Source organism: Delphinus delphis, chromosome 11 (genome assembly GCF_949987515.2).
Source record: "Delphinus delphis chromosome 11, mDelDel1.2, whole genome shotgun sequence".
Lineage (NCBI taxonomy): Eukaryota > Metazoa > Chordata > Mammalia > Artiodactyla > Delphinidae > Delphinus > Delphinus delphis.
In genome coordinates this window covers 65,016,066-65,031,303 of record NC_082693.1, presented here as the reverse complement: position 1 = coordinate 65,031,303, position 15,238 = coordinate 65,016,066, and the positions used below count along the sequence as shown (strand labels likewise).

Genomic DNA, 15,238 nt, shown 5'->3' with positions numbered 1-15,238 from the left:
GAGTTAACTGCTGTTTTGGCAAGTGATGAACAAATCCTTTATATATTAAAAAAAAAAAAAAAAACAGATTTACTGACATTAAGGGGCTAGGAAATGACAGGCAGTGAAGTTTGTGCTAATTAGAACTATCCTGAGCATGCAGAAATTGCTCATAATGTGCTCCGTAAAGTGACTTTATAAAATGACTTTATGCAGTGACTTCACAACTATTTACAGAGCACCTCTTTGGCACCTGACTTTGTTCTAGATGCTTCAAATGCACCTCTGAACAGAGTATGTATATGAAACATTGGTCCTCCTTGAGCTTATTTTCTTTCATGCGATGACAGATTGAGGAGTAAATGACACTGTATGTTAGAAGCTAAGTGCCATGGAAAAAAAAATAAGGCAAGGAATGGGGATAAAGAATGTCTGCTTGCTGTTCTGGGAAGGAGGGGAAGAGACATTCAGAGGGAAGGAGACATTTGAGTAAAGATTTAAAGTATGTGAGAGAGTAAGGCATGTGAAGATAGAGGGGACAAGCATTCAAATAGAGGGAGCAGCAGATGCAAAGGTCCTGAGGCAGAAAAAGGCCTGGGCTGTTTCCAGGGAACAACAAGGAAACCAGTGTTGCATAATAAGTGAAATTATACAATGGAATAAACAAGATGAATGAGGTGGGTGATCCAATGAATGAGGGCTCTTAACTTTCACCTCCTTTAGTATCTCCTTCAGTGCACAGCCCGCTAAGAGTGATGTGAACAAATAAGTCTGATGCTTCACACACCATTTATCGACACCAAAAACTTTGTAGAAGTCTAATCAGGGATGACCTTGGTAACCATGTATTGGCAAGCATTTGGGTAATGTTAACCAGTGTGGAAATCCAAATATCTTAGCATAGAGGAGATGAAAAGAGGTGACAATCTTTAGGGTCCAGTGAAGGTATATTTAGATGTTTAGTTATTTTGAACAACTTGAGTTTACAAACTATGAAGTCAAGTCCCATCTTCTGTCGTAGCTAATCATGTCTGTCAAGGCAAGGTCAATTCCTTTGCCTAACCTGTAGGAGATACTATATTCAGTCATGCACTGTACCTATATCCCCTCTCTCCTTCTCTTATCTCAGTCAGGCCACATTGACTGAAAGATTTGACTTTTTGTGTTTCCTCTACAGAGGCAAGCAACCCTTTAATATGGCAGAATTTTTTAATTAAAAAAAATCGGTGTTACCTATTATCATGTAACAAATTATCCCAACACTTAGCATTTATTTTCCTCCTGGCTTCTGTAGGTCAGGAATCTGGACATGGTTTAGCTACTGTCTCTGTTCAAAGTCTCTCACAAGGCTGCAAGCAAGGTGTCAGCCAGGACAGCAGTCATCTCAAGGCTTGACTTGGGGAAATCCAATTCCAAGCTGACTCAGTTCCTTGCTAGCTGTTGGCCAGAGACATCTGTCCCTTTCCATGTGGGCATCTCAAAGGACAACTCACAGCCCTGCAGCTGGCTTTCCCCAGAGCGAGAGCTCGGAGAAGACAGAGGGGGAGAGGACTGGCAGGAATGAAGCCACAGTCTTTTCATAACCTAATCTGGAAAGTCAGATCCCATCACTTTTATCATAGTCTTTTCATTACAATAAGTCACCAGGTCCAGCCCAAACTCAGAGGAAGAGGACAAGGGCAGGAATGTCAGGAAGTGAGATCATTGGGAGCCATCTTAGAAGCTGCGTAACACCAAGCCTTAGAAATAATAAAGCCGAATCCCTTCCATTTTACAAGTGGGGAAAATAAGGCTGAGGTTTAGAGGACTTGACTTGCCAATGACAAGGAAGGAATGAGAGCCCAAGCCTTCTGATTCTTGATCCAGAGCTCTTGGCATTGTATACTGATGATTTATAGGTTTTCTTCTCTTACTCTCTCACTTTTTCTCACTCTCATGCTCTCTCCTTTTACTCAATCTGTTCATATCAACAAATAAAATCAACAACAACAACAAAAAAAATCAGTATTTTGGCTGTTTAAAACCAAGATTTAAACTGCTCATTTGCATGTGCCTGTTTCTTACTCATAGCTAATGATGGAGGAGGGGTGGGCAGGATTGGAAAGAATATTCCTTATTTAAGTGTATGTAATTCAGATGCTACAACACAGTGCATTCACCCTGTGCTGCAGATAATATGCCAGGCATTATGCTGTGCTCATTGCACTACCAATTCAATTGTCTTTCCAGAGCCTCACAGCAAAGCTGAAGAATCACAATCCCTAATTTCTAAAGCAATATTCATTTTGTAACTCTCTTTAGCTAATGTTTTCCAGATGTTTATAATGTTAGCCTCTTCCATTAGCCCAGCATTTCATTCTCCAAAAAGTATTTTCATATTTAGCATCTAATTGCGTTCATACACCTATAGGTAGAGAGATTGGAAATGTGGATTAGCCACATTAAAGCCTTTGATCAAAGGCACTCAGAATTCCAAAGGAGAGTTATAAACTGAAGTCGTTTATTAAACAAATGTTAATTGAGCCTTTACCAAACGCAGCTTGTAGCTGTTCTTGTCCTTAAACTCAAGAGGAGATTTGGTGAGGTGCAGCCATTATATGTATCCCTAATAATATAAATTAGTTGTTAAATTGCAGACCCTGAAGTCTACATTTCCAACCTTTGTTTCCATTACTGCCTAACTGGTTTTTTTGAATAAATTATTTAATGTCTTTGTGCATCTGTCTCTTCTGGGGAAAAAATAATAGCATCTCTTTCATGGGGTGTGGTAATAAATGAGTTCATACAAGTAAGATACTTAAAATAATGTCTAGCGCATAGACATTGTTAATGGTTAGCTATTATTATAACCTGGGTATGTATTTTTCCCTATCTAACAGCTCTGGTTGGGAATGCCTGCTTGGTATGTGGCAGCCTGCCGAGCCAATGTGAAGAGCGGTGCCATTATGTCTGCTTTATCAGACACTGAGATCCAGAGAGAAATTGGAATCAGCAATCCTCTGCATCGCTTAAAGCTCCGATTAGCAATCCAGGAGATGGTTTCCCTAACCAGTCCTTCAGCTCCTCCGACATCCAGAACTGTGAGTCCATTTGTGCTCCTTCCCTCTCCCAGTGCTGGGTGAATAGCAGCATCTCCAAGTCCACAGAGCAAAACTGTGGCAGCACACATTTCAATGTCAGCATGAATTATTCTGAGGAGATTTAGCTTGCTCTCCATTAACCTTGCTGCTACTTTTAATAGGTTTTCAACTGAGGAGCTGTGATTCCTATCAGACTTGAAGCCTGCAACCAAGATAGACTTTTGAGCTAGCCTCTAGACTAAAGTTTAGATTTTTCTCCCAAGCAACAAGACCAAGAGTTTACTCTTTTTCAGAATTTTTCTTTTTAATGTAATCCAGCATCTCAGGAGATGAGCAATAGGGCATTAGTACTTTTTGAAGATGTAATGCTAGACTCACTACTTCTTAAGCAGTTTTCATAATTACGAAAGTACCTTAGTATTTAATGTTTTATAAATACCAAGTGGATTATCTTCCTTCAAAACCTGTTTGCCTTTTATTTATAAATCCCTATTTCTCTCATAATTTCATCCCTATCTTAATATTAGGAAAGAACAAAATATCTAAAAAAAGGCATGCCAGATGACAAATTCAAACACAGAGGAAAAACTCCCAAATAATATTCATTCTTTCTTTAGTCCTTTCCCAAATTATATCTTTTGCTGATAAAGGATATGGTTTCTGTTGTTAAATGGATTTTTTCTGGTCCCATGTCTTATGCAAAATAATAAAATATGGAAGAATGAGGTAAGTTTGAATAGTGGGCAAAAGATAGAAAAGTGATATTACTTTATTTCAGTTTTCAGGCACAAAGCTAACTTGAGTATAAATTTTTACACATGGTCTTAAACACAGACCATAAATTAGAGAAATTTGCTTCTTTTTTTTTTTTTTTTTTTTTGGCGGTACGCGGGCCTCTCATTGTTGTGGCCTCTCCCGTTGCGGAGCACAGGCTCCGGACGCCCAGGCTCAGCGGCCATGGCTCACAGGCCCAGCCGCTCCGCGGCATGTGGGATCTTCCCGGACCGGGGCACGAACCCGTGTCCCCTGCATCGGCAGGCGGACTCTCAACCACTGCGCCACCAGGGAAGCCCCCCATTTTTATTACATATATTCTTGTATTCCTTCCCAGTGCACTAGATTCCAATGCTAGAAATACAAGGTCAAATCACCATTTGACCAATCACCATTTGACCAAGATCACCATTCTTCTCCAACTCATCCTTCATCTAATGATTCCTGAATGTTCTTCCTCTAAAGAGTTTTCACTAAGCCCCAAAGTCTGGGTTTTCTTCCCTTCCTGAGTTACTACTCCGTATACTTATAAAAGCTATTTTATAATTTTCTCTTCTTGATTCATCCCACACTAAGCCAAGCAAGTATATTATCAGGTTTTCCATAGCCCCCAGGCCTTAACTCAGTGCCTGGCAAATTGTAAATAGTCAGTAAATATGCATCTTAAAATGATGATTGTACAAGTCACTCTACTCACCATTATAGAGGATATGAGATATGTATGCCCTGATTACAGAGAGGGCAATCAAACTAAGAAAAGGAAGATATGTTCACCAGCAGGTTTAGTAGAAGATGACATAGTTTAATTCCTTAATGTGAGATAGAAGCAGAGTGCCGTGGAATTCAAAGGAAGGAGAAATCACTTCTGGTTGAATAAGGCTTCAAAGAGGAATTAACATTTGAAAGACAGGTAATATATTGTTAATTATTAAAATTATTAATACTTTCACTATTAACTTTTTGATAGAGACCTTTTCATTCTATTTCTTTATCATTTTATAAAATTGGATTATTTTCACATAATATTTTATTTTGTACTTTTAAAACTTAGTAATATAGCAGGAATATTTCCCCCATTTTATTAAGTATGCAGTTGTAATATTTTTAATTGCAGCATAGCTCCTTAATGGAAATGCTGTAATTTATTTAACCAAGTCCCTAATATTGGACATTTTGCTTACTTAACAATTTTCTTTGTATTTCTAATACCATAGTGGATAAGCAAGTAGTTATATTATTGCATTAACTGAACTGTAGTAATTTCCATAGCAATATTTGTATACAGGGCATTTATATTCTTATTACTTTTGAACCTTAATTGTCAAATTGTATTGTGTAGTCCTTTTTTCCTTTGTCAATGTTAATGTTACATTGCTTAAATTTACATTTTAGAAATTACTAGTAAAGTTAAATTTTTTCATATGCTTATTTATTTTAACATTTAAATAAATTACCTATTCATAACCTTTTTCATTTTTCTATAGAATTATAGGAATATTCATTTTTTTACTAATGTGTAAAAGCTCTTTATTCACAGAAGACATATGCCCTTTGCTAAATACTGATGCAAGTTTCATAAGAGATAAGTTGTCTCTATTTGCTTTAAAAATAATCTACTGAGTGCTTTTTATTTCTTTTATTTCATCTACATGGAAGTATTTACTTGTTTCTAATATAGTTCAAATATGATTTGCTTTGCAAAAAAACTACATGTGAATTTCTAGGAATTAATCCACTGCATAAAGTGAAGCTGAAAACATTTTAAAGTCATCACCTAAAATTATATACTAGTATTCACACTTTGAAAATTCAAAAGGAGTTGGTTTCGTTTTTTTATTTTTTGTTTTTTTTTTAAGAAATGTTATCATGTCTTCTAGAACACTGCACATAGTTCTGATCCTACAAGATTTTCCGTGTGTTTAGGTTTGGGTTTGGTTTCTAAGAAAGATGTATCTTGTTCATTCACTCAAGTTCTAAGAGGAAAAAACAAGATACTTAGATTTTTTCTTTTTAAACTGAACAGAACTCTCCCTCCTTTTCTGTCTAGACAAAATGGGCTAACATTAGAAAATTCTAATGTTTACATTTATTATTATTATATTATTTACATTTATTATATCTTTGGGCCAGCCCTAATCTTCCAGCTTTCTGTTTCCTCTTCCTAAGCTACAGTTACTGTAGAAGGCCTCTTACAAAATAGAATAGAGATGGAGATATCTATCAGGTAATTGAAATATTTGGTTAAAGAGGTGTGTCATAAAGAATAAATAAATACTTTAAATATTTTATCTTAAGTAAAAATATGTAAATGTTCAGGCATTTGCAAATTTAGATGAAACCCTAGGACTTTTCTTTGAGTATAATTTCCAATGCCTGGAGTTTCACATTATGTTTATTTGATAACTTCATCCATTAAACATCTTCAATTTTTAAAATTTGAGTTTCTTTTTAAAGTGATAACTTGAAGATACTTGAAAAGCTATGTGAGCGCAGAATCCTCCTGGAAATTTACAACTTCTTCCCCAGACTTTGCTGAAGTTGTATCTCACTGACAATGTGCTTTAAGATTTACCTTTATCTGGTCTTTCCAAATAATTCAACTTAGTGCTCATACATGAGCCAAGTTTATTTAATTTTGGCTCTATGTAATATTTATTTAAATTGCCTAATTTTTTAAAAAGTGCAGTGGAAGTAGACAGGTTTGGGAACAAATATAAATGATCTTTAGTAAACTTAGAATTCAGCAAATTTGAGCAGTCACGTAAGGCATAAGATAGGCTTCAGCACAATGTACGGGGAAAATAGCATTTATTAAACTAAAGATTTACTTGGGTAGAGTTTGTTTAATGAAAATTCTAGTGAAATTGTAGTAACAGCCAACATCAGTGGAGTACTTACTAAGTGTCAGTCCCTGTTCTAAGTGTTCTACATGCAATAACTCATTTCTCAGGACAATGCTATGAGATGGGTACTTTTTTGACATCTGTTTTACAAATGGGAAAAACTGATGAACAGAGAGGTTAAATGACTTGTCTAAGGTCACACCCCAGGTTGTTTTGCCCCATAGTCTATGCTCCTAACAAGTGTGCTCTCCTGCTTCTTGAACTCTACCAGTTTTCCTTCTTCTTTGCAACATTCTTCCAGTTTACTTTGGTTCCACTTTTCATTATTACTAACCTCCTAAGCCTCAACCTTTAATATAAATAAGGTGAAATATAATTGTGTAAAACTAGTCTTATTATAATGAGAAATATTTCTCTTCTTATGGTGAGAAATATCAATTCAGATAAGGGAAAAATGTGGATCTAGGCCATTTTGAAAGTGAAAAGTAAATTTCAAATTAATTTACTTTGTAATTCAATTATAAAATAAAAAATTCTTCAAAATGACTTATGTAGTAACAGAAGTTACTTCTAGCTAGGTAAAGTTTAGGATTATTCTGAGGTCTGGCTGGTTTACTTATTTTGTATTTCTGACAGCAAGAGAATTATTTTCCTCCAATTAATTTTCATGAGTTAGCCCTTAAACTCATTTTTTCCTTAAACTCATTTTAATATTAATTTTTATATCATAATTCTGTCCTAAATGATTTAATTAGTTAAGTGCTTTAATTCTCAACATCCTTTAGGAATTTTCCTGCTAGATCTCATTTGATAATACTATCTGAATACTCTACTCCATCTGGACTAAGGTGAGGCCAGCAAGGCACCTCAAATAAAATTGAATGAGACACTCACTGTCAGTACCGACCTTGCACTTGCATGATCCTGAAAGTGAGTGCTTCTTTAAATGTAGCCCCCTTGACACCTCACCTACCTCATCCTAGTCCCAGCCCTGTATCAGAATATATTACATCATAATTTTAAATTATTTGTATTTTTTCTAGTATGAGTATGCACTTTCAGTCTACTTAATGGATGTAGATTCTAAAATCTAGAGAGGTTTAGGAAATGTCCTGGGTAGTTACTGAGAAGTGGCACTGCTAGAACTCAAGCCTCTTGATTATAATTTGGTAAATTTCCAGATAGTTAAAATTTTAGAAATCATTTGCTAGACTCAAATGGTATTCGCCACAAAAAAAAAAAAAAAAAGAAGAAGAAGAAAAAAAGTCTACTGGTTTGCATTCTCCAGCTCAGATACTGGGGGTTGCAGCGTGCACTGATGTAAATGATTTTCAGTGGCTCTTAGAAAACCACAACCAAATTATATGATACTTGTCCTTTATGCTTTTCCAAGCTACTTTTTGCATTGTCTTTATCCTTGGACCCAAGGCACCAGAGTCCTTTGGTTGCTCAAAGCGTCCCACTCTAGCTATTCTCTAAGATGTGCTCTTTGCTGAAACACTCATGCTCTAAAGCACCCTTTTATGACTTACCCTGTTGAAAGTTCCATCCTTTAAACTGGTGGTAAAAATAAATAAATCTGAATAATTGACTTACTACACATGGGTTTGCTTATAAAATAAACTTGTTAAAACCTCACCTCATGCCTAACTGATTGGGTTGTTTAGAAGTCATTTTATGGATTACTTTACAAGACTCTAGAGCAGGCAGTGCTTCTCAGAAGTAAAACTGCAGAGCATAAGTGAACAGCTAACTTACAACTTCAGAAAGTTTTGCAACCATATTTTAGAAAATTGCCCTGGATATATACTCATGTTGCATGTAAAGATACAGATAAAGCCATAGCTTGCAGAGTCCTACTCACCCCAGAATATGGTGATAGACTGGCAAATATAGACTTTAACCTGTGAAAGAGATTATACATGTATGTATTCTAGTATGAAATAATACTGGTCAAGTTTCTTATAGAAGGAGGGAGATCTTCATTGTTTGGATTCACAATCAAGGTCGAATCCTTAGAAATCATTGTAAAACAATCTGGCTTAAATGAATTTCCTCTCAGGTAACCATCACTGAAGCTTATGTTAAACAGTATAGCCACTCAGGCAAAACACTGTTGTCACTGGGTGTAAAGGGAATGTGACAGATGATTGTAAAATTATTTTTAGCATAGTACACGGCTCAAAAATTCAGTAAAAGCAATTTCTGCCAAATGATTTAATGATTCATATATTCATACACAACTTTCTCTTTATAATGAGCACCATTCCTGGAACCTAGGGATAGAAGGGAGGGGCATTTAATGACATGGATGGCTGCTGTATTCTCAGTATATTTTACGGATGTGCACGGTTTTATCTTTTAGGAAAAAATTCATATATGCTCAAAATTCCAAAATGGTAGGAGAATGAGAATTCTTTACATATATATGATGCTTATCCTTTGAGATTTTATGCCCATATTATTTATTATAATTATAAATATTTACTACTCAACTCTGTTTTGTTACACAACTATATATATGAGTAACTCTCTTATATATGAGATTTATCTTATGTCAAATTATATTCATCAATTTAGTTTATATGTGGTTATTTTAAAAATTATATTAAATTATATTATTTATGATAGAAAATAAGTCAACATGGTACTATGTGTTGGTAGAAAAGGCAAGAGAGAATTATGATGATGACTTATGTCGGGGTATCAACTTTGCTACTTCCAATTCTTTGAAACTAGACCCCTTCCAAAACAAGTAACAAGCAATACATAAGATTAAATTCCACTGTAACTATAGAATTGATGTGCTTGGACAACATTGAAATGTTCATAAATATTTCCCAGTGAAATGGTGGAATTTGATGGGAGGTGGTTCCCAGTGATCTGTATGTTACTGAGTGGACTTTGGTCTAGAAATTGTATGTATTAATACTTCAGTGTATAAAACAAACATCATGGGTTGTTTTATTTAGAAGGCAAATGAGACTTCATAATAGAATAGTGCCTGCTAGAGGGAAAATTTCCTTTTACATCTATAATAGTGAAGGATACTGCTAAAAAATTAGGAAACCTAGGTTTTGTGACTTCTGACAATATTTAGTGGAAAAATACCTATTATTAACTCCAAAATAGCATTTCTCTTCTTTTTTCTCTATAAGAATATAGGAAAACAACATATTTACTGAACTGTAAAAGGAAGCGGTCATTTGGGAAAAGCTGATATTGGTTTCCAAACAGTTTATGATAGAGCTTTCAGCTTTGTATTTACAACCAATTTTCTCTTTCCAAGGACTTTGAAGGATTAAAACTTTGTGAACAAAATATAGGTAATAACACAACAAAATACATGTGCCTTTGTTTACTGAAGAAAAAAATAAAAATATTCTTCTACAGATCAAATTTATTCAGTTCTCCATGATTACAAAAAGTGGATCCAATAGCCGCATACCACTGAAATGCAAATTTTGATTAAGCCTTTTTCCTGATTAATAATTACAGAAGTATCATTTTAAATCTATCACATGTGAGCTTCACAGCATGCCTCTTTCTATTTAATCTTTTGAAGTAGAAGAAAAAGACAGCTATGAGAAACTAGCAATGCTGTCTCTTGTGCATGCTATAGAAGCAAGAGCATGGTCGTGTTACTGTGGTACCATTAACTTACAGTGGTGCTGCGTTTCTTCTTTACCACTGCTTCCCTCCCATGGATCCCACTGCTTCCCTCTGGGCCTCCTCACTAGCCTTCAGGCAACGTTTGGGTGACCCATGAAGAAATGGAAAATCTTGCAGCTCCAGCAAAAACGGTTAGTCTTTACAGCTTTGTTGAACATGAAGAAAGTTATTTTGCTACTATTTGGATGGAAAAGCTATTTTGTTTGTGTAGATCAGAGTAAATGGGGTATGTTTACATAGTAATATGCAATGATAACTAACATTTTTCATTATGGTTTTATTTCACTGACCCTAGACATTTTTAAATGAAGCCGTACTAGATTGGCATAATGTGGTTAATGTAAGAGTTTGTAACATGCAAACAATAATCAAGAATTTAATGACACTTATTTATACATTTTGCAACATTGAAAAGTTTTGATAACAAATATCACTTAAAATTGAACATAGTCACAGGTAATGCATGTTACCAAGCCCAATTAAATTTGTAATAGAATGTGTAGATTGAATGCTCATTTTAAATATAATTATTTAGTTTCTTGTACTTTACCATTCTGAAATACAGAGCTTCCTCCTCCCACCCGCATGCAAAGTGTTCATTTAGTATTAAAAGCACAGACTTAAAAAATTCATCGTGACTCATTGTAATTGTCAGCTTTTAAAAATATATTACATATAATCATTTCTCATTTAAAGTAACAAAGTTGGGCATGCCATGCATTTTATTATGAGCAACTTATTTTTAATTTAATGTCCTTTTAATTTTATTCCTCTTTGAAAAATTGATTATCTAGTTTCTGATGAATAAAAATGCCAATGTTGTGTCCTAATTACATTTTTAGTTTGTTGTGCTTGGTTTTTTCTTGTTTAGCTTTGTTTGTTGTTGATTCTTACTGAAACCCATTCGATTACCACAGAGTTTTGTTAGAAGGATGCAGTTACTTTGTCCACTCCATTAATTTACTTTATATAAGATTTATCCATCATATGTATGTATACACATTTATGTATCATATATTTGTATGTATATAATCAGAAATTTTTGTCATAACTTATTACATTTGTAAAATCCCACACTTTTAAGAATTAGAAAAGGTTTGGAATGACCAGATCAAATGTATCATGAAAATTCCATATGTTGTATGTGTGTGCATTTAATTAGAATAAATTAGAAACTGTGTAGGTGCCTTTTTAGTTGCCCTTGAACTGCTCTATTGATTACTGTGGATCTGAATAAGGATCTGTGTACTTATTTGTCTGTGTCTTAATTAACATTTTTAATAACAAAGCAATTTTGCTTCTACTAGCAAAAATTTACTGTATTAATTTGAGATTAATTTATCTTTATCTGCTTTATTAATCATTTCCTGCTGCTAACACAGAAAGAATCTGAGGAAGGAAGCTGGGCCCAGGTAGGAAATTCATGTGCTTTAAAACAATATCATTTAGTAGGCTATAAGGATATAAAGTAAGAAAATTGTATGTCATAATATTATAAGTCTTCACTTAGCTTAAGATTAGGCTAATCATGTATTTGACTTTATTATGTTGAATACTATAAGGTCTTTTAAAATCACCATATTTTGCAAAGAAGATGATCATCATTTTATACCTGGCCTCTTTTGAAAGGAAAATTTCATTTCTCCTTTAAAAGAATGAACTATAACTTAAATTTCTTGGAAATCACCCCTGAATATATTTAATCAGGAATCATTTATGTTGGTTGTAAGCGGGGAGGGGAGATTTCAAAAAACTTATTTGGAATCACCTATTCTTTAAAGTATAATGGAAAGTGTGTGAGAAATGGAGTTGGAGGGACATGTGTTAGCCTTGCGACTACACGTCAGAAGTCACTCCCATTTATTGAGATGGCATATGAGCTAAGCATCTGTACTTTGAACAAACATATATGCTTGCAAGGAAGCTGTTCCTTTTTCAACATTTCTGCATGTTTATTACTAAAAGAATTAATGTGTGTTATAGGTAATGTGATTCAAACTTTGACTGTAAGAAAAATTTTTGTAGTTATTACTAGGACCTACATTTAAACATTGAGTAAATTAGGGTTGCATTAGGTTTTTATTTTAGTGAGAATTTCATTTTTTAAGAACACACAAAATAAAGGGAACACCTAGATTTTCATTAGAAATACATGTTATAATTGTGAATTTGTTGTTTGATAAGGAACTAAATAGAAGACATTATCAAATTAATAGAGATTAATAGTTTTTTTTAAAATTGCTTTAGAGATGATGGTTGATTTTGGTTTTCATTTTGGCTTTTAAGAACAGTGGTAAGATCAGTTCATATTGTTATATTAAAGAATTAGATTGTCTTAGAGTTTGATCATGCTCTGCTTCTTTAAGTGCAGAGTCTGTATTGATTGATATCTATGAAAGACTGACTGCATCAATTTTTATAGAATACGGGCTGCATGCCTCACTAGGTAACAACAATGGCCACATAAAGCTTCAGCATTCTATCTCTCTAGCCTTGTGCCTCCTTTCTCTATTCATTTACTGAGGTTTCTATTTTGACATCAAGATTTGCCATTACACCATGGCAATGGTAATAGTAGCATTGAAGAGAAGGAAATGGTGGCGTATTGGCTAACAGATAAAAATAAAATAAGTTGAATTAAATAAATCTATCAATACAAAGAAAGGATCTTTAAGCTCAGCATTTGTATGATATCATTCATTTTAGCTTTTGAATTAAAATGCATATTTGTATAAAATGTAATTCCTTTTGAGCAAAACAAAGTGAACCTAATCATTCTCTTTAGGCAAGGACCTTGATACATGTACCCAGAGTTCCACTTTGTACCAAAATAAATCAAATATTTAGAGGCTAAATATTATTTCTACTTTGTTTCAATATACCATAGGAATTAAATATCAATTATAATGATAGCCCATACCCTCCAATTACCGTCTCATTTTATTGGCTAAGAAACTTGACTGCTATAAAACAATTCTAGTGTCCGGTTTTCCTACAGACCCTGGCATATGGAGATATGAACCACGAGTGGATTGGAAACGAATGGCTTCCCAGCCTGGGGTTACCTCAATACAGAAGTTATTTTATGGAATGCTTGGTAGATGCAAGAATGTTAGATCACCTAACAAAAAAAGATCTCCGTGTCCATTTAAAAATGGTGGATAGTTTCCATCGGTACGTTTTTTTCCAAAAAGTAATTAAAGTGAAAAATAAATAACTGTGTATATTACTAGAACATAAAGATATTTAAGAAATATAGAATATGTGCTCTTTGAAACATCTGTGTACATCAACTTGGCAAAGTATCTTTATGCAACAAATTGCAGGGACTATCTAATGTAGAGCTGGGTGCATATTACATGCCCAAAGTTTATGGAACTGGAGAGTACAAAATTCTCATACAGCATAGATCTTTTTTTCCCCTGTATCTGTAGGAAATTTCATGTTTGTGATTTGTATCTATATATGTTTTAATATTAGAAAATTATTTATTAAGAATAAAATCATCAGTCTCAACTATATATGGAGTTATAAATTATATAACTTAGGGATATACTAGAAAAAAATTTGAGAAGGAATTCCCTTCTGAAGAAAATTTTTGTTTTTGTGTAAACCTTTTAGTGCTTTTGCTTATTTGTACATTAATTTTCAGGAAAAAAAATACTGAATGGGTTATGAGACATTGGTAAGAGCACAGATAAATGAAAGGCAAATGAAAATTAGTTTTTCAAGTTGCTTATCATCTAGGGAGTAAAAAAATGGTTGTTAAAATGCCATGTCATAAATGTTATGTTGTAGCCTGATCTCTTTGTAGGTTATCTGCAGAATCTGTATTATGATTATTTTATATACAGTTAGTTATTATAATAAATTAATAAATATAAATCTAGACAATTTGGGAAACTGTGTTCACATCCTGTCCAACATTTAATTAGTGATGGAAATTAAAATGGTATAAAAATCATATAGGTTAATGACTAAAGTTAGGATAAAGAGATAATAATTGAGATTCTTCAGTCAAATTTATCAAAATGTTTTGAATCTTAACACAGTTGTTTACACTGTTGGATTAAATTTAGTAGAGATAAATATAACATCGTTTTTAAAAACCATTGAAATGCTGGATGGGGAATTCATGATTTAAAAGCAGTTCAAGTGAAAAAGATGTGATTTATAGTTGACACAAAAATCTCAGTTCTGGTTAATGGCTTGACAGGGCATATCTAGACTGTGTTTATTGGCAGGCACAATAAAAGTCCTATCATGTGGTGAGATAACAATAAGAAACTGTATTAATTTATGGACATTAAATTGTTTTTGATAAAGTGGTAAAAATCTGGGGGAAAGGAAGGAATTAAAGAAATTTAGCTTGGATAAGGGAAGACTTTAGATAAATTTTCTTATGTTTTAATATTATGTGATAGAGTAATATTTGCTGTCTTGAACATGTGCTTTTCTAGTACAAATAGGTATAGATAATAGGGTGAGTGATTTATGTTCAACAGAAAATACAACTTTGTATCACTCTCAATTGCTCTATAGTACACACATTGTGAGGTAGTGAGTTCCCTGTCACTGAACATTTAGGGCCTCAAATTTTGTGTGGTTGCAATAGACTTTTAAATATTAGAATTTTTGATGACACACTTGTGCCTGTTTTCTATTCTTCACTGGATCAACTTTTAATTGCTTTATTATTATAGTAGAAATGATTCATCCGGAGATCAAGTTTTCTTTTTTAAAAAATAAAAATTACTCAAATGGCAGGGTTCTTGTTTGTTCTGGGAAATACACAATCTTCATCTTTATGCTATGCTTAGCTCTGACTTAAAGCAAGTAATACTTTACTGCATATGGCATCCCATTGTCTTTACAGCCCAGTTTTCCATC

At 33.8% G+C, this 15,238-nt stretch overlaps 1 protein-coding gene across 1 annotated transcript in view; it reads left to right on the top strand.

Annotated features, from left to right (window-relative positions):
* PPFIA2 (PTPRF interacting protein alpha 2) overlaps positions 1–15,238 on the top strand; it is a 333,651-nt gene that overhangs the window by 297,368 nt on the left and 21,045 nt on the right. Inside the window, exons 21-24 of the mRNA XM_060025306.1 lie at positions 2,859–3,059; positions 10,417–10,479; positions 11,731–11,760; positions 13,347–13,522. Of these exons, the coding sequence (XP_059881289.1) occupies positions 2,859–3,059; positions 10,417–10,479; positions 11,731–11,760; positions 13,347–13,522 (470 nt within the window). The remainder of the gene's footprint in view (positions 1–2,858; positions 3,060–10,416; positions 10,480–11,730; positions 11,761–13,346; positions 13,523–15,238) is intronic.